This window comes from Dunckerocampus dactyliophorus, chromosome 18 (genome assembly GCF_027744805.1).
Source record: "Dunckerocampus dactyliophorus isolate RoL2022-P2 chromosome 18, RoL_Ddac_1.1, whole genome shotgun sequence".
NCBI classification, from domain to species: domain Eukaryota; kingdom Metazoa; phylum Chordata; class Actinopteri; order Syngnathiformes; family Syngnathidae; genus Dunckerocampus; species Dunckerocampus dactyliophorus.
Genome location: NC_072836.1, coordinates 21,890,351 through 21,906,452, shown reverse-complemented (window position 1 = coordinate 21,906,452; position 16,102 = coordinate 21,890,351). Strand labels below are relative to the sequence as shown.

General features: G+C 48.0%; 3 protein-coding genes across 6 annotated transcripts; 1 reads left to right on the top strand and 2 right to left on the bottom strand.

Annotated features, from left to right (window-relative positions):
• Positions 1–779: 779 nt before the first annotated feature.
• thoc6 (THO complex 6) lies at positions 780–3,912 on the top strand. The gene is made up of 13 exons (XM_054760335.1): positions 780–853; positions 1,239–1,330; positions 1,404–1,468; positions 1,538–1,641; positions 1,714–1,751; positions 1,826–1,874; positions 1,941–2,012; positions 2,093–2,195; positions 2,270–2,319; positions 2,380–2,442; positions 2,509–2,619; positions 2,686–2,814; positions 2,885–3,912. Exons 1-13 carry the CDS (start codon positions 839–841, stop codon positions 2,963–2,965), a joined length of 972 nt encoding a protein of 323 aa, XP_054616310.1. The 5' UTR covers positions 780–838; the 3' UTR covers positions 2,966–3,912.
• med15 (mediator complex subunit 15) lies at positions 1,768–10,792 on the bottom strand. Of its 3 annotated transcripts, none has more exons than XM_054760332.1 (18): positions 10,613–10,792; positions 10,169–10,256; positions 10,049–10,100; positions 9,950–9,973; positions 9,718–9,882; positions 9,286–9,470; positions 6,060–6,308; positions 5,914–5,976; positions 5,717–5,833; positions 5,528–5,652; positions 5,331–5,458; positions 5,127–5,261; positions 4,990–5,053; positions 4,854–4,920; positions 3,705–3,862; positions 3,471–3,637; positions 3,308–3,406; positions 1,776–3,237 (listed from the first exon to the last, which is right to left on the bottom strand). In XM_054760332.1, the coding sequence occupies exons 1-18, from the start codon at positions 10,678–10,680 to the stop codon at positions 3,101–3,103; spliced, it is 2,091 nt and encodes a 696-aa protein (XP_054616307.1). In that variant the 5' UTR covers positions 10,681–10,792; the 3' UTR covers positions 1,776–3,100. The 3 variants fall into 3 exon arrangements, with proteins under 3 accessions (XP_054616309.1, XP_054616307.1, XP_054616308.1); XM_054760333.1 differs by having other exon boundaries at positions 5,528–5,649; XM_054760334.1 differs by lacking the exons at positions 9,718–9,882; positions 9,950–9,973; positions 10,049–10,100; positions 10,169–10,256; positions 10,613–10,792 and having other exon boundaries at positions 1,768–3,237; positions 9,286–9,587.
• Positions 10,793–13,019: 2,227 nt separating this feature from the next.
• On the bottom strand, positions 13,020–16,087 carry si:dkey-225f5.4 (uncharacterized). 2 transcript variants are annotated; one of them, XM_054760052.1, is made up of 9 exons: positions 16,012–16,087; positions 14,810–14,900; positions 14,610–14,733; positions 14,379–14,536; positions 14,156–14,298; positions 13,901–14,084; positions 13,631–13,764; positions 13,395–13,557; positions 13,020–13,196 (listed from the first exon to the last, which is right to left on the bottom strand). In XM_054760052.1, exons 1-9 carry the CDS (start codon positions 16,026–16,028, stop codon positions 13,131–13,133), a joined length of 1,080 nt encoding a protein of 359 aa, XP_054616027.1. In that variant the 5' UTR covers positions 16,029–16,087; the 3' UTR covers positions 13,020–13,130. The 2 variants fall into 2 exon arrangements, with proteins under 2 accessions (XP_054616027.1, XP_054616029.1); XM_054760054.1 differs by having other exon boundaries at positions 14,156–14,292.
• Positions 16,088–16,102: the final 15 nt, after the last annotated feature.

The following is a 16,102-nucleotide window of genomic DNA, read 5'->3' as shown; positions in this document are numbered from 1 at the left end:
CTACAAAATAAGGCAGCATTGGGCCAAAGAAAGATGCAGAAAGCGGCAAAAGTTTGATGAAGAAGGTGACAAACAATAGTGAATTGAAAAAAGTAGCGTCTGTTAGTTGTAATTGAAAGCTTCCCAGTTGACACAGGTTGCAGAGGGAACTGTTTAAGGGAGACACATTACAGAAAGTGGGTCGGTTATAAAGTACAAAAATCTATCAGTGCACAAGGGGTGAAGAGAAAAAACAGAAAAGAGGAAATAGTGTTAACTAGGATGAGGCTCAATCACACCGGGTTAAATGACAAGATGTTTTTGATAGGGAAATGTAAATCAAAAGTATGTATGGAATGCAAAAGTATAGAGAACGTAGAACACATATTACTACACTGCAAGAGATATAGGGAAGAACGTGTAACGTTAAGGAAAAGAATTAAGAAGATAGGAAGGGAATGGAGCATTGAGGGTATCTTAGGAACAGGTGGGGAGGGGGTAAGAGATATACAGAGGGCAGTGATAGAATATTTGAAGGACACAGGATTATATAATAGAATATAGATAAGTATTAGAATATTTTAGTATAAGTATTATTATTAGGATTATTATTATTAGTAGTATAAGTAGTCTCCTCACTATCTAAGATAGCATAAAGTAAGATACTGTATATGGCCCATGTTGCATACTCCGGTACAGTAGGTGGCGGTATGCACCTTTTCAAGTCATGGTTGCAACCCGCCATTAAACTAAAAGAAGAAGAAAAAGAAGAAGAAGAAGAAAGTGGGTCGGGCCCCTCCCACCTCGATTCTGTGACGTCACATTCCCGCGCCGCCGCCGTCCTGTGGCTTTGAGCACAATGGGTCCCATTGAGGTAAACTTTTCACGTTAAGCGGAAACTTTCGGACAAAAATGTAAAGGTTGTGCTCATGTATACGTGTATATATTGTGTAGTATATACTGTGCTATATACGTGCTGTGTCATATGGCTACTACAACTACCATGAGGCTCAGTGAATGAGTGGCGCGGTACTTTTTAAATACTACACAAAAATATGTAGTAATATATGAATATTTGCTTGTGAAGTACAAGTGATAAAGAACACTAACGAGTGCGGAGGAATGTTGCTAATATGCTAACATTAACAAAGAAGCCATTGAATAAAGGAGTTCAGTATTACGGCACTGGGAGGCGCCACTGTCTGCTACTGTTGACGTAACGTGATTGGCTCTCCTTTCTGTCATGTGACCATCCACAGCTGCTGCACATGTCCGTGTTCTCGCAAAGTTTTTCGCCCTGCGGACGATTTCTAGCGGCAGGAAACAACTACGGTGAGATCGCCATCTTCAGGTGAGGCTGTGAATGAGAACATCAGCACCGTGACCTTTCACCTGTGTAATGCTGATGAAGGTTTTGCTGTCAGTTTGTGTGCCGCTCTCAGTCCAGATGTGTCCGATGCGGCTCGAAAACCAGTTCTAACGTTTACAGGTGACCTTTCACTCATCATAATGTACACAGACCCCACCCGCTCCTCTGACGCCACCTCGTGTCCCGCAGGTCACGAGGGTCCGGTCTTCTGCCTCGTGTCAGCCGGCGGGCAGCTGCTGAGCAGCGGTAATGGTGAGATCAGCGCCTGGAACTGGGCCGAGCTCATCAAGAAGGTAGCGCAAGATGGCAGCACGGTGCCTGACAGCATGTGACTGACGGCCTTCTTGTCCCCACCCCTCCTTTAGAACGTCAAAGCCGTGTGGACCAAGAGGCCCGACTACAAGTGAGCAACTGGCCCACCAACCAGAATGTTTGAACACGTCACATGGTGCACTTCCTGTCTTGTTTTTGCTTTAGATGCAGCATGGAGGTCCCCGAGATCAACGCCATGGTCATCAACCCGCGAGTGAGTGATCGACATGTTGGTTTCCATGACGACCAAGGACACTGAATGTGTGTGTGTGTGTGTCAGGACAACAGCCTGCTCATTGGTGGTGGGGACAACAACGTCCATGTCCTGGATCTGGAACACGGTGTCTTCAAGGTGGGCCGGGTCATGTGGTGTCCCGGTGCGGTGGTCTTGAGTCACAGTGTTGATTTTTTTGGTCTCCGATCCGTCCCCAGTCTGTCTTCCAGGGACATTCGGACTACGTGCACTGTCTGAGCGTGAGGGAGCGCGATGGCGAGGTCCTGTCGGGCAGTGAGGACGGCGCCGTTAGGATGTGGGGTGAGTCACCGTGTCCGCTTTGGTCCCAGAACAGAAACTGTGCTGTCATCTGATGAATGTCCTGGTGTTTCCAGACAGCAGGACGGCTCAATGTGTCCACTGCGTGGACGTGCACAAGTACCAAGTAAGATGCACGTTGCTGGCCTAAGTGCTTGCCGTTGGCTCATGACGTTGTGTTTGTCAGAAATGTGCACGGCCGCAGTTTGGAAAGTGGATCAGCTGTTTGACCACCGACTCGGATTGGATGGTGAGAACATCTGTCTTACAGTTTTTGTTGCTGATGTTAATCCGCTTCAACTTCCTGTTTGCGCAGCTGTGTGGTGGCGGTCCGTTCTTGTCACTGTGGCATCTTCGCTCGCTGACGCCGACCTCCATCTTTCCACTGAGTGGCTGCCAGAGACAAGCTACCTTCTATCAGGACATGGTGAGCACGCTTGTCTCCATGCCACACATGCTCCGTAAACGCTTCGCGTGTGTCATTTCTCCACAGATTCTGGCGGTGGGCGAAGGTCCGTTTGTGTCTCACTGCCTGTTGGGGGGGGAAGTCAAGGCTCAGATCCCTTGTAGCCCCCAGAACCTCAACAGCCTGCAGCTCAACACCAACAGCACAGAGCACCAGGTGAGTGCGCCAGCAGGCCACCCCCCCGCAGCGAGCGCATCCTGATGGCTAGCCATGCGGTGTGTTGCAGGTGTTGACGGCGGCAGGAAGCAGCGAGCACGTGGACGTGTTCACCAATGTGTCCTACAAAGCCTTCTCACTTAGCTTCTGATTTTTAACCAATAAAACATGTGGTGTGACATCACAGCAAGTCATTTTATTCACCGTAGAAAAACATTGCAGCTGTTCATCAGGTTCCCGCTGGAACGCCACCAGTTGACATGGAGACATGAGGGTGGGCGGGGCTTCAGGCAGCTGCCAAGCAGGCCTGGCGCACACTCTGAGCCCAGGTGTGGAGCACTTCCGTCACCGAGTGTTTGTCAGGAAGCTGCAGCAGCTTGGAGGCCATGTTCCTCTGCACCGTCTGCAGGAAGTGGTTAGCACCTGCCACATGCACACAGGAAGTCACATGACCGAGGCCACCTACCGCAGACTGGAAGTCACGCCTACTCACCGTACTCCTCGCCGTCGTTGGCCCAATATGGACTCTGGTCGGGATAGTCGGCAGGAACGCTGAGCTGCAGAGGAGGAACGCTGGGAAGGTTCTTGTCCTCTGCAAAGGAAGACCACTGTTCAGCTGGAGAAGCGGCGAGGATGGTGGCGGCAGGATGTCTCACCCAGCCTGCACACGAGGTGCACGGTGCCGTTGTTGCTGCAGTGCGCCGGGTCCAAGTGGACCAGGAACTTGATGTCAAGGCGGGCTACCTCCCCCTGCAAGATGTTAGGGACCGTCTGCCGCTCGTCATCCTCCTGCTTCCTCTTTCGGGCGGACACATTGGGACCGCTGAGGGACATGCCACACGTGAAAGGGTGGACACGGAGGGGTGTGTCCTGCGTGTCTGGGGACTTACATGATGGGCGGGCCGTGAATGGCCGTCATGGCGGGGGCGAAGGTGCGGTGCAGCGAGTGGTTGAAGACGGGTGAGCGAAGGTTGGCCATGACGGCATCCAGTAGAGGCTGACACAGGTACTGCTGCTTGGTGGTCAGCGGCGGCGGCGGGGGGGTTGGCTAAGGAGCCGGATATGCGCACACACACACACACACACACACACACACACACACACACACACACACACACGGGCTGAGGTGCTCCATCTGTGGTAGAGATGGGTACCATGGCACCGGTACCAATGCACACGTGGGAACCAGATTGAAAAACTACGTAGATGTCCATAGACACAGCAGAAGAGGAGGGTTTAGCAGAGGTGGTGGTTTCATACAAGATGTGCAGGACGAGAGTGACCAAAGTCAGAAAAAGAAAGTTGAGATTTTGGTGGAGGACTGGCCCAACTGTGTTGCTATATGCTTGGGTGGGTGTTGAGTATTTCTATTGTTTTCCCATGTTAACTTTACATGGACCTGATGTTTGACTGGACTGATATTTTTTGTATTATTTTCTTTTCAAATGATGTGGAGATTGACCTCATGTGGTCATGGCACCACATTGGTGACCCTGGTATAGTGTATACAGTATGGTGTAGAGCAGGGGTCACCAACGTGGTGCCCACGGGCACCAGGTAGCCCCCCACGACCACATGAGGTGCCGGCAAGCCTGCTTTTCATTCAGGCTTTCAGTTAATATTGTGAGAACACTAGATAGAAAAGTATTCTGAAACATAAAATGTGAGTTGTGGATACCAGCATTTTGTTCATGTTATGGTAAAACAAGCATATTTGATCTGTTTGGGTTGAAATGAGGTATAAAAATCATTTCTACAAAAATGAGTAGCTCGTGGCCATTTTCATTTTCTAAAAGTAGCTTTCGCAAGAAAAAACGTTGGTGACCCCTGGTGTACAGTATAGTGTATTGTATGTAGTATAGTGTATAGTATAATGTATTGTATTGTATGCAGTATGGTGTATAGTATAGTGTATTGTGTGTAGTATAGTGTATAGTATTGTATACAGTATAGTGTATTGTGTATAGTATGGTGTATTGTATACAGTATCGTATATTGAAAATGGGGGATGAAAATGAAAGGCGGAAGATGTGTCTCACCACGGCCATGTCATTCTTCAGCTTCTCCAGTGCAATCTCACACTTCTGCAGCGTCTTCAGAGGACACCTGAAGGTCACAGAGATGTTGTTGCGTGTTGTGTTGTCATGGCAAGTGGTTGAAAGGTCATGTGGTCACCTGGTGTTGGGGTCGGTCAGGATGTTGAGGAGACTCTTCATCTTGCTCAGGTCCTTCTTGCGCTCTAATCCAAACAACAACAAGGTGAACAGGAAGTAGTGTGGCGTGCTGGCTTTTGGCTCCACCCCCACCCCTACCTTCGTTCTTGTCAATCTTGTTGATCATCCTGCGGAGGGGCTCGATGTATTTGGACAGTTGTTTGCGCTTCTCCATGTACTGCTGGTCTTCCTGGGACGCAGCGCCAGCCGGACTCATCACTGAGTTCGGGTTTCCTGTCAGCGAGACTCACGGCTCACGGAACAGCTGGTGGTCACATGGTGTGCTCGTGCATCTGCCCATACCTGGAGTGCTGAGTGGGCCTGGGGAGGAAACCCCATAGTTCTGTGGGGTCCGGGCGGTGGATGGACTCTGCGAGGGCTGGGGAGATGGGCTCGGCTGGAAACCCCCCGGTGATGGCGTCGGACCCGAGCTGCATACAGGAAGTGGAAAAGAATGATGCCGAAAGGATGCGAGTGTGCACACCTTCGTGCGCATGTACCTGACTGAGTTGGGCTGGGAGGCGGGAGGCTGAGGGGAAGGTTGGGGTGGGGGCGGCATGGACTGGGGTGTCTGGACCTGCACCGGGGAAGGTGATGACATCATCACATGCTGCTGCTGCACCTGCTGGCATGAAGAAGGAACGTAATTGGACAGTGGCTAACCCACCCTGCCAGGTCAGACATCAAACCTGCTGCGTCATCGGCGGTCCCGTCACAGCAGCAGTGGCGGTGTTGGGGGGTGGGACAGAGGGAGCCAGAGTGGGCCGAGGCAGCCGGGCCGGGATCTGCATGTTAGGACGGACCAGCTGCAGGAAAGACACGAGACGTGTGAGCGCACGCCACCGCTGTTCCTTTCCTACGTGAAATCTACGGGACTGCAGCTCACCTGTCCCGACACGGAGGCCAGCTGTGCCTGCACTGTGGCCTGCTGCTGCATGGCTGCCCGGGCCTGCGCACGCACACATGCAGAGTTCATGCAGTGGGGAGGGTGGAGGCAAATGATGCAGTTCAGACTGGAGCAGGTAGTCTCACCTGGAAGGCCTGCATCTTTAGATGGTGCTGCTGCTGACTCAGCGAATTGATGGGAACGTGCTGAGCAGATGTCATCTGTCCGGCCAGAGGCTGCGGCGCCATGGTGGCCTGCTGCTGCGAGTGTGGTGGCATGGGACCCGGTTGGGCCTGAACCTGCTGGTGCTGGACCATGTGCTGGATGGACTGGGCCTGAGCGTGCTGCTGGAGCTGCAACTGGACCATCTGCTGCTGCATCCTGGACTGGTGCATCTGCACACACACAGCACTCATGCGTTCACTCATGGCAACATCCATGACATGAACCTTCCTTCATTTCCACTTTTGAGTCCTTGCAGTTACTTTGGTTGTGCTACTCCACATGGCATGATCTTTCCCAAAATGTTTTTTTCATGAAAATGTAAAACAATCAGATGCGGGCCTGTCAAGATAAAAAATGTTGCTGGTCGATGATTGTGCTGCAAAATATCGACTATAAGCAACAATTTCGTCATTTTTTGATGCCAGTTTTCATAAAGCGCTAGGTGTAATGCACACTTGAACCACTAGATGACGCTCAAGTATAATGTACCCGTGTGAGCTTCAATTACTTGCTTGACACAGAAGTTCTGATACCAGTTTTTCATTATTTTTATGGTATAATGCGAGTACATCGTATCAAATGTAATAAACTTTAATTACTCAAGAGTATTTAACATTAAAATCGGAATGTCAAGAGGTTTTAAATACAAACAAAAAAAAAATCAAAATGGACCGTCTCTTTCAGCAAAAAAAATGCACATAAATAAAATTTTAATTGCTCTTAAATAACAGTCACAATCATAACCAACAATAAATAATAAAATACAATCAATAATAGACCTTAAATAAAATGGAATATCAAGTTTCTTGTCTCTGTAAACAAAATTGCACGCCAAACAATAAAAATTGAGTGTTAGTCCTTAACAGGTAAACAAAAAAAAGTGCAGACTAGCCACAGGCCGTATGGAAAGCGGACACTTAATCTGGCAGATTCCGAGCAAGCAACACCAAAATGTTGACCTTGTGTGGTTTAAAGCAGGATTTCTCTGGAGTAGCAATGTTGCCAGCTGTGCTAAACATTCTCTCAGAGCTGGTGCTTGTTGCACAAATGCACTTGTATTTTTGTCCCAACTTGGCCATTAAAAGGATATCTTCTTTGGTTGTCACGCCACCGCATTAAAGGATCATCAGATGAATCAAGTGCCTCTCCCTGGAGGAACTTGGTCAGCTCTGCATCAGCCTGCACTCTTCTGAGCCTGAGCTCTTCTGTTTTGAAGAAGATCAATCAGCTTCTTCTTTGTGGGTGCATTGCTGCAGCGCTCGCCACTGGTACCTTTTCCACTTCCTTCGGGCTCTTAAGTCCAGAAGCTCTTGCACAGGCTGATGCATGACATCATCCAGTGCCTCTTCCTCCTCCATGATTCCACGATACCTGGGATCCAAGATGCTGGCCTTTCTTAGGAGCACCTGGATTGCAGGTGAGCTGTATTTTTTGGTCAGTATCTTGCACATGTTTTGTTTAACATTAGCTGTCAGTTCAGTGTCATCAGGCCTTGGGGGGAGAAGGTCGTCTTTGATCAATTCCAGCATAGGTTTAACTGAGGCCACAGTGACATATTTTTCCCTGGAGATGATGTTGGTGAAATCAGCCAGTGGCTTCATAGCTCCATTGACGGCCTCCAAAATAGAAACATCTTGTGGGGTTGGGTTGAGGTAGCTATGTTTTCTGTCCTCAACTACGACATGTGTTATGGCTGGCAGCTGTACCAGTACCCTCTCTACCATCTTCTGTTTCGTACCCCATCGTGTGGCAAAATTCTGGGCAGGGGAAGATAATATTTGTTATTTTTCAGTCATCTGTATCTAAAGTTTGAAACTAATAATATACAGTAAATGTTAAATATCATTCATACATACACTCACCAGTATTAGACTGTGTTAAGGGAGATCTCTCTTCTTTATCCAATTTAGGTTAAATGTGTTAACCAAACTCCTACAGAGTCCTATGGCACGTGATGTCGAGTCTTTGTCCATATCCACAGCAAGATGGAGGTTGCGGCCAAAGCAATTAAGATTCCTTATTGCTGCCACAATGTTTGGACCATTGTCTGTGGTGATGCAGACTAGTCTGTCCTCATCCAGTCCCCAGTCTGCTAGAGCAGACTTAAGGTTTTCTCCCAAGGTGCCAGCAGTGTGGTTCTCTGGCACATAGCTGGTCTCTAAACACGTCCAGTCAGCAGTGACGTAGTGTATTCTTAAACTCATGTCGGGAGTCCTATTTGGGCTGGACCACATATCTTTAGTGGCGGCGTAAAATGTATTGTTTTTGATGTCCTTCAACACGTCTTCTTTCACTCGGTTATGTACTGTAGCTCAGGAATTGCTGTTTGTGACATAAACTGTACATTCTCCCAGGCAATTCGTACTGTCTGTCAAACACTTCTAACATTTTCCCAAATGTTGGCTTTTCCACCGTATTGAATGTTTGCATTTATTTTGCAATGTAGTGAGCCACAAGGTCTGTGAGTGCACACCATTTGGCTTGGATTTACTTTGCCGACCAAACGCCTCAGTAAGCGTTGGCTGTCGGGACGAAGGGACTGTTGCACCTCCAGCGGTATTTTTTCTTCCCAGTTGGGAAAAATGAAAAGGATCGTGGTGTTTCAGGTGAGAATATAAGTTGGTTGTGTTCCCCTGCTTCCTCGTGACTCCTTTCAAACAAATACCACATATCAGTTGGTCGGTGTTGATGTGTTCACCTTGTTCATTCTGTTTAAAACCCAAATATTTCCACACTGCTGATACAGCGGTCGCCGTAGAAACTACCGCTTCTGTGCCTTGATTCATGTTAGCATATGCTGTCTCTTGGCTAATTTGGGCCTCCAGTGTTGCCGCCTGCATCGGCTCACTAGTTGCCCCACCTCCACAAAAGATGCTGAATGAGAGGACAGAGGGATCACTCAGCATTCATTCCACGATAAAATCAAGGCACACAGACAGATGTAAAGTGAACCCTCTTGTCTTGAAAGACTAGCAGATGGAGCACACACACACACACACACACAAACGTCAATTTATGGAGCGCCCGTAATGATCGACCTGGATTTTTTTTTATCATTCGATAAATCGATGTAGCCATTATCGTGACAGGCCTACGTGCATGCATAGCAGTCTGCAGATGTCTACACTGAAATGAGTTCAAGTGTACCTGATTCTGTTGCTGCTGGTTCTGGGCCTGTTGTTGGTTCTGGTGTATCTGCTGCTGCTGCGCCCTCATCTGCTGCACCTGGAACTGCTGCTGCTGCTGCTGCTGCTGTTGCATGGGGTTCTGCTGCTGGAACTGCTGGAAGGGAATGGACTGGCCCTGCATGGCCAACTGGGCTGGACCCCCCACTAAGGAGGAAGAGGGGGAGGAGAAGGAAGTGAGGGGTGCAGCCTATAATGTTAATTCATTAGCAGGGTTGCTAATCATCAAGCTTAACGACTGCCTCTTTTGACATCCTTGTCCCACCCCAGAAACATGTGACCAACAAGCAGCCGGCATCATGTGACTCCCCAGGCAAACGGTAGAGAGAAAAAGAGACACGGGTGTGAAAAGGTAAAAGTGCAAGCATATGCCGCAGCAAGGAAACACACTCACAGGCTTGTGGGTTTCCAGACACCCCCGCCATGGCATGCGGGCCTATCTGCATGGGCCCCATGGCCCCCATGCCCCCCACAGGGGCACCGGTGGGGTGAGGCCCCATGCCAATGGCACCCGAGCCCCCTCCAACCCCCGTCAGATTAGTCAGGGCATTCATGGGATCTAGCAGAAGATAACAGACAACGTTACGCTGCTCCCACATGCATCCACGCAGGGCATGCAGACTCACCCGGACCACCCAGTGTCTTATTGTCTGTCAAAGAGAAACAAGTCAGGTGTCAGGTGTGCATGGCCAATCAGAGGAGGCGCAAATGGCGAGGACACTCACGGATGTCTCGGTAGTGGATGATGAGCCTCGCCACCAGGGACAAATACTCCTCCTGCAACAAAACACCACACTTACTGCTCTCCTCTCACTTGCTAACTTACTCTAGACCTGCTAACTTACTCTGGACTTGGCTTTGACATAAACGTGGTTTTCCATTTCATTGCTGGACTTATTGTGTCCGGTGCCTGCCTTCCTCATGGCGTCTTCACTGGGGGGCAGACGTCAGACCAGAATATGATGCTGGACTCTCTAGTTGTAGTTCTACTTAGATTGTCAATAAGCAGACTAACAATGCGTGACCTCGTCCCATCCAAGACCATCGGGAGTCTTATGGAGAAGATGATCATGAAGTATGACAACACCATAGCACGGCTGATGGACTCGTAATGTCATAATACATAACAATACACATTAACATGAATCATGTGAAGTACCTGACTATGTAATATTCTAACTTATGATGCTGCTATTTCATGTTTCCAAAACAAGAAGCTGCGTTCGAGTGGGGCTAAGCGAACTCAGCTAAGCTAATTTAGCGAAGGTTTAAAAAAACAAAATGCTCACATCTGACTGACGACTTTCTGTCGGAACTGAGGGCTCCTCCAATCGCTGTCTGGTCCAGGAACCTCCATGGTGGAGAAGACGTGCTTTGGAGAAGAAAGTGGGTTTCACTGTGGTGCTTTTTCTTTGGTTCCTCTTCTTTCTTCTTGCTGCTGCACAGCAAAATGGCGACCACACGGTACCGCCAACTGGCGGAGAATTAATTTATTGCAGCAGCGCGTTCTCTCGCATCGCCTGCTTGGGCCATTTAGACGTATTTTAACACCGCCAATATGAACTTTAATGATTCATTTATTTGAATGATACTACTCTTAGGCTCCAAAAATTATTCCTCCAGTCAGAAGCCATTCTAGAGTCTCTTTTCTGTTGGGGCTGAGGCAGAAATTCACTGGTTTGAGGGTCCCCTCAGTTTCAGTGTTTATTGGCATTAATAAAGGTTGCCCAGCCCTTGAGTGGATTGAGCAACCTTTATTAAACTGGGCTGCGGCACTAAGCAGCGCCCCTGCCTGTAGTGTGCATTAGTGGCTCTCATCAATTCTCTCAACATGAAAAAAAGTTGCGTTTTCTAGAGTGGTTGCTTTCCTGGACTGGTCAGCAGTCAATCAAAGGACACACACACATTTTATATATATATATATATACATATATACATATATATATATATGGGCATTTCTGTGTGGAGTTTGCATGTTCTCCCCGTGTGCGCGTGGGTTTTCTCCGGGTACTCCGGCTTCCTCCCACATTCCCAAAAACATGCAGGTGAGGTTAATTGGCGACTCTAAATTGTCCATAGGTATGAATGTGAGTGTGAATGGTTGTTTGTCTATATGTGCCCTGCGATTGGCTGGCGACCAGTCCAGGGTGTACCCCGCCTGTCGCCCGAAGTCAGCTGGGATAGGCTCCAGCATGCCCCCGCGACCCTAATGAGGATGAAGCGGTATAGAAAATGGATGGATGGATGGATATATATATATATATATATATACACATATACATACATATATATATATACATACATACATATATATATATATATATATATATATATATATATATATATAGATATATATGAAGCGGAAAATGGATGGATGGATCCATCCATCCATTTTCTATACCGCTTCATCCTCATTAGGGTCGCGGGGGCATGCTGGAGCCTATCCCAGCTGACTTCGGGCGAGAGGCAGGGTACACCCTGGACTGGTCACCAGCCAATCGCAGGACACATATAGACAAACAACCATTCACACTCACATTCATACCTGTGGACAATTTAGAGTCGCCAATTATATTTAAATATATAAATATATATATATATATATATAAATAACGTTATGCTGCCTGCAACATCATTCAGCATGACCGGTTTGGTGGTGGGTCATATCTCTGGAAGGACGCACAGAAGGACACACCTCTACAGGTTAGATAACGACACCCTGACTGCTATTAGGTATTGGGATGAAATCCTTGGACCCATTGTCAGAACCTACGCTGGTGCAGTGGGACCTGGGTTCCTCCTGGTCCACGACAATGTCCAACCTCATGTGGCTAGTGTATGCAGGTAGTTCCTGGAGGATGAAGGAATTGATACCATTGACTGGCCCCCACGTTCACCTGACCTAAACCCAATAGAACACCTCTGGGACATTATGTTTAGGTCCATCCGGCGCCGCCAGGTTGCTCCTCAGACTATCCAGGAGCTCATTGATGCCCTGGTCCAGATCTGGGAGGAGATCCCCCAGGACACCATCCGTAGTCTCATTAGGAGCATGCCCCGACGTTGTCAGGCATGCGTACAAGCACGTGGGGGCCACACAAACTACTGAGAATCATTTTGAGTTGCTACAATGACATTTTAGCAAAATGGACCAGTCTGCTGCATCATTTTTTCCACTTTCATTTTTGGGGTGTCTTTGATTTCCCCCCTCTATAGGGTGATCATTTTCATTTCTATCAAATGATGTGGCATCATTTTGTTACTAATACATCACCCAATTATTATCAGGAAAGATATTCAAGATCATTTTTCCCCCAGTTTAGATCTGATGTATTTTCGAAGTGTTCCTCTAATTTTTTTGAGCAGTGTATATATATACTGTATACATACTCCTGATCAAAATCTTAAAACCAGTTGAAAAATTGCTAGAATTAGCATTTTGCACATTTGGATCTTAATGAGGTTTTATGTAGAGCTACAATATGCAAAAACAAGAAGGGGGAGTGAGACAAAAAACATTTGGAACATGTACGTAATTTAAACAAAAAAACCCAAACTGAAATAGGTTGTTTATCAGCAGATCAAAAGTTTTAAGTTTGCAGCAGACTCCCAAAAGTCTGCTTCAGCTGTCTTCCCTTTCTGCACAATAAATGATAAAAGACTAATTGTTGTTTATTTCTTCTCTCAACCACAAAGGCAAGACATGTCAGAACTTGATGTCACATGTTTACTTTTCTCTGTGAAGGTGGTAGACCATGAAAACACGCCAAGAGTACAATGTCATGCTAGCAGCAGCCTGGAAGGACATCAGATGAGAGGACTGCTGCAGAGGAGAAGCAGCCAGTCCGTCACACGGCTGTCAGGTTTAAGAGCCTGTAGAAGAGCACACATCCAATCACTTTTTGGAAACAATAAAATATGGATTGGCTCATTGAAATGTAGAATAGTGTATGAAATGTTGTATAGCTACCTGATTGGTTGGCATGTAATGTAAATGAACAGCTCCATGATGAAAGGACGCAAAGAGCCATGCTGAAGCTGAAGCTGATGCTAAAGCTAAAGCTAACTTACCTGTAGTCCAGAGGTTTCCATTTGATGTCCGTCTCTGTGCACTGACAGCAGGCGGACCGCTCCACTGTTGGGGTACCCCTCCTGCACATGCAGGTGGCACACAAGTGACGCAGACTTGAGGTAGACCAGCAGTCGGCGAGCAGGAAGCCAGTCAATGGCGAAGCTAGATACCGGGGGAGTGGGCGCATCAGGCGATGTGGAATTGGACGGTGAGGAGTTTTTCTCTCTGAGTTCACCTGGATCTCAACCGGTGGATCTCAGACAGCAGGTCGGCCTGACCCATGTAGTACTGCGTGGCCTCCAGAAGAGCGGCGCTCAGCTCCGAGCGGCGGCCTGAGATGCAGTGGGGCACCAGCCCCGGCTTGTTAACCTGCTCACAGCAACAGGAAGCCATGGTCACATGGTATGCTAATGGCGGTGAAGTGTAGGGGGACTGGGCAAGCTGTTCGATCAGCACATGTTGCCCCGCCCCTTTTTGACTGGTCCTGTGGTCATGTGGGCATTACCTGAAGTCTGAAGCTGTCATCATGACTCCATGTGACTAACACCTTCAGAGGCTCCGGCTCATTGGTCGACTGGTTTCTGTGGTTTGGGGGGTGGGGTGCCCGCTCCAAAGACACCTCTGATTGGTTGAAGGAAAGCAGGAGGAGGTGCATGACATCATGCACGGCCGACGCGTACGCCTTCAAACTGACATCAGAAAAATGCCTCACATGTAACCTGAGCCTCGCGGCCGGGTCGTGTGTCAAGATGACACTCACTCATCTCTGGAACAACGCCAGCCATCCACGCATTCCAACACCGCCCCCAGCTCCACCCTCAGCTGAGTCAGCTGACCATCACATGCCCGCAAAACACTGTGGGCCCTCTGCAGGGACGTTTCCACATCTTCACTCTGCTGTTTCTGGACAACACAAGAGATGTGCATGTGTGCGCGCATTTGTATGTACATATGTACACACACGTACGTGTGTGCGCGTATACCTTGGCGTGCAGCTGTTGCAGCAGCTGTGCCACTCTGTGTCGTCTCCTGACAATGTTTTGGATGTTATGGTGCAGCATGGTGAGCAGGGCCTCCGTGTGGTCCGCCCTGGACCTGCTCTCCGCCTTCGCTGCCTTCCACCTGCCTCGAGCCGCGCCGTCTGCACACCACATCACATTCACACGGCATGGCAGACTTCACACACGGGAACTTTGCCAAAGGGGCGTGATTACCTGGCGGTGGGGGGCAGGGCTGTGTCAGCAGTTGCCCGGCAGATGGGAGTCCCTCCAGCAGATGCATCATGGAGTCCAGAACAAAGAGCTGGCGCCACAGAACCTTACGTACCTGCCGACTGTCCTACGCACACACCTAAGCATGAGGATATGAATTGTTTCGTGACCCCTAGCCCCCCAACATGAGCCAAAAGACAAACCTGCAGGAAGAGCAGTGTCCCGCCTGCAGAGTCCGACTCGTCCCCTTTGGCACACGGCACCAGGAGGACAGGGTCACAGTGCTGCAACACACTGACACACATTACACACAATTAGGCTGGACTCCATTTAAGAAACTTACTTAGTACACTTAGTAAGCTTTTAAAACCCAACTTAAATCGCTTTTATTTGTTAAAGCCTTCTGATTGGGCTGATGTGACTTTGTTGTTTTATTTGGGTTCTCTTAACTGTTTGTACACTGCGATTTTGAATATGACTGTGAAGCTCTTTGTGACTTTCTTTGTCTGTGAAAGGCGCTATATAAAGAAATTTGACTTACTTATTAACTTAGTATGCATTGTACACTGTGTACTTAGTTCCTGTTCCTGTAGTGTTGCCCCTAATTCACGACTGTCCTTGTACACTTGCCAGAAATGACTATCGCAATACTGTATTTCTCTACTTTCCAGCACTACAGGTTGCTCCTCAGCTGCAAACATTTCAACTTAGTCCCTCCCCTTCCTCTACGTAGTCTTTATGGCGACTGGTGAGTGTCCATCACTGCACACTCACCCTTTCAGTGTAACATCCGGGTACTGTATTTTGTATGACCACCCTTTTTCACTGAAAATTCATCCATCCGTTTTCTATGCCTCTTATCCTCATTAGGGTCGCGGAGGTATGCTGGAGCCTATCCCAGCTGACCTCGGGCGAGAGGCGGGGTTGCACTGAAAATGCGAAGCGTAAGTACTCAAGTGTACACTCATGCACTGAAAATACTAAGCGCACCAACTTAGAAAGCAACAGCCTCGGACGTAAGTACAAGTACGTGCCCTAGTTTAACATATACTGTATATTGTTTTATAGCAGTCATATATTCGGCGCTGTGCTGCTGCCCAAGGGATCAAAAAGTTGATGGTAAAACTTCAGTTAGCATTAGAAAAAGTGTCGACTTTTAAAAGACACTTAAAGGGAAAATAACTTCATTAATGCGTCTGTCGGATCTGTACTACTGCATTACTGCACCTTATTCCATTTAATTTCTTCAGGACTTCCAGAGTCACTACGTTTTTTTTGAAGATCCTGAAAATAGGTCCTTTGTGTCGTCTGCTGTTATATTCGATTGATACCAATTTGTTGTCCACTAAAGATTGTGATTATGACCTCGATAATGTGGAAAAAAACAAAGAAACATCAAACTCACGTTTGAATTTCAGTCATTTCTTCTTTCAAATCCCCGCGCGATCCAATTGGTCGCTTGGCGATGACGTCACACGACAGCGTATTCCAGTTTT

Coding starts and splice junctions, on each gene's coding strand:
- thoc6 (XM_054760335.1), top strand. Junction 1,752..1,825: donor ACCAAGAGGCCCGACTACAA/GTGAGCAACTGG, acceptor TTTTTGCTTTAG/ATGCAGCATGGAGGTCCCCG. Junction 2,815..2,884: donor CCAACAGCACAGAGCACCAG/GTGAGTGCGCCA, acceptor GGTGTGTTGCAG/GTGTTGACGGCGGCAGGAAG.
- med15 (XM_054760332.1), bottom strand. CDS start 10,680: ATGGAGGTTCCTGGACCAGACAGCGATTGGAGGAGCCCTCAGTTCCGA. Junction 5,459..5,527: donor TCCCAGCCCAACTCAGTCAG/GTACATGCGCAC, acceptor TCCTGTATGCAG/CTCGGGTCCGACGCCATCAC. Junction 5,054..5,126: donor CAAGATTGACAAGAACGAAG/GTAGGGGTGGGG, acceptor TGTTTGGATTAG/AGCGCAAGAAGGACCTGAGC.
- si:dkey-225f5.4 (XM_054760052.1), bottom strand. Junction 14,085..14,155: donor TGGCGTTGTTCCAGAGATGA/GTGAGTGTCATC, acceptor TTCTGATGTCAG/TTTGAAGGCGTACGCGTCGG. Junction 13,765..13,900: donor ATGACAGCTTCAGACTTCAG/GTAATGCCCACA, acceptor TGCTGTGAGCAG/GTTAACAAGCCGGGGCTGGT.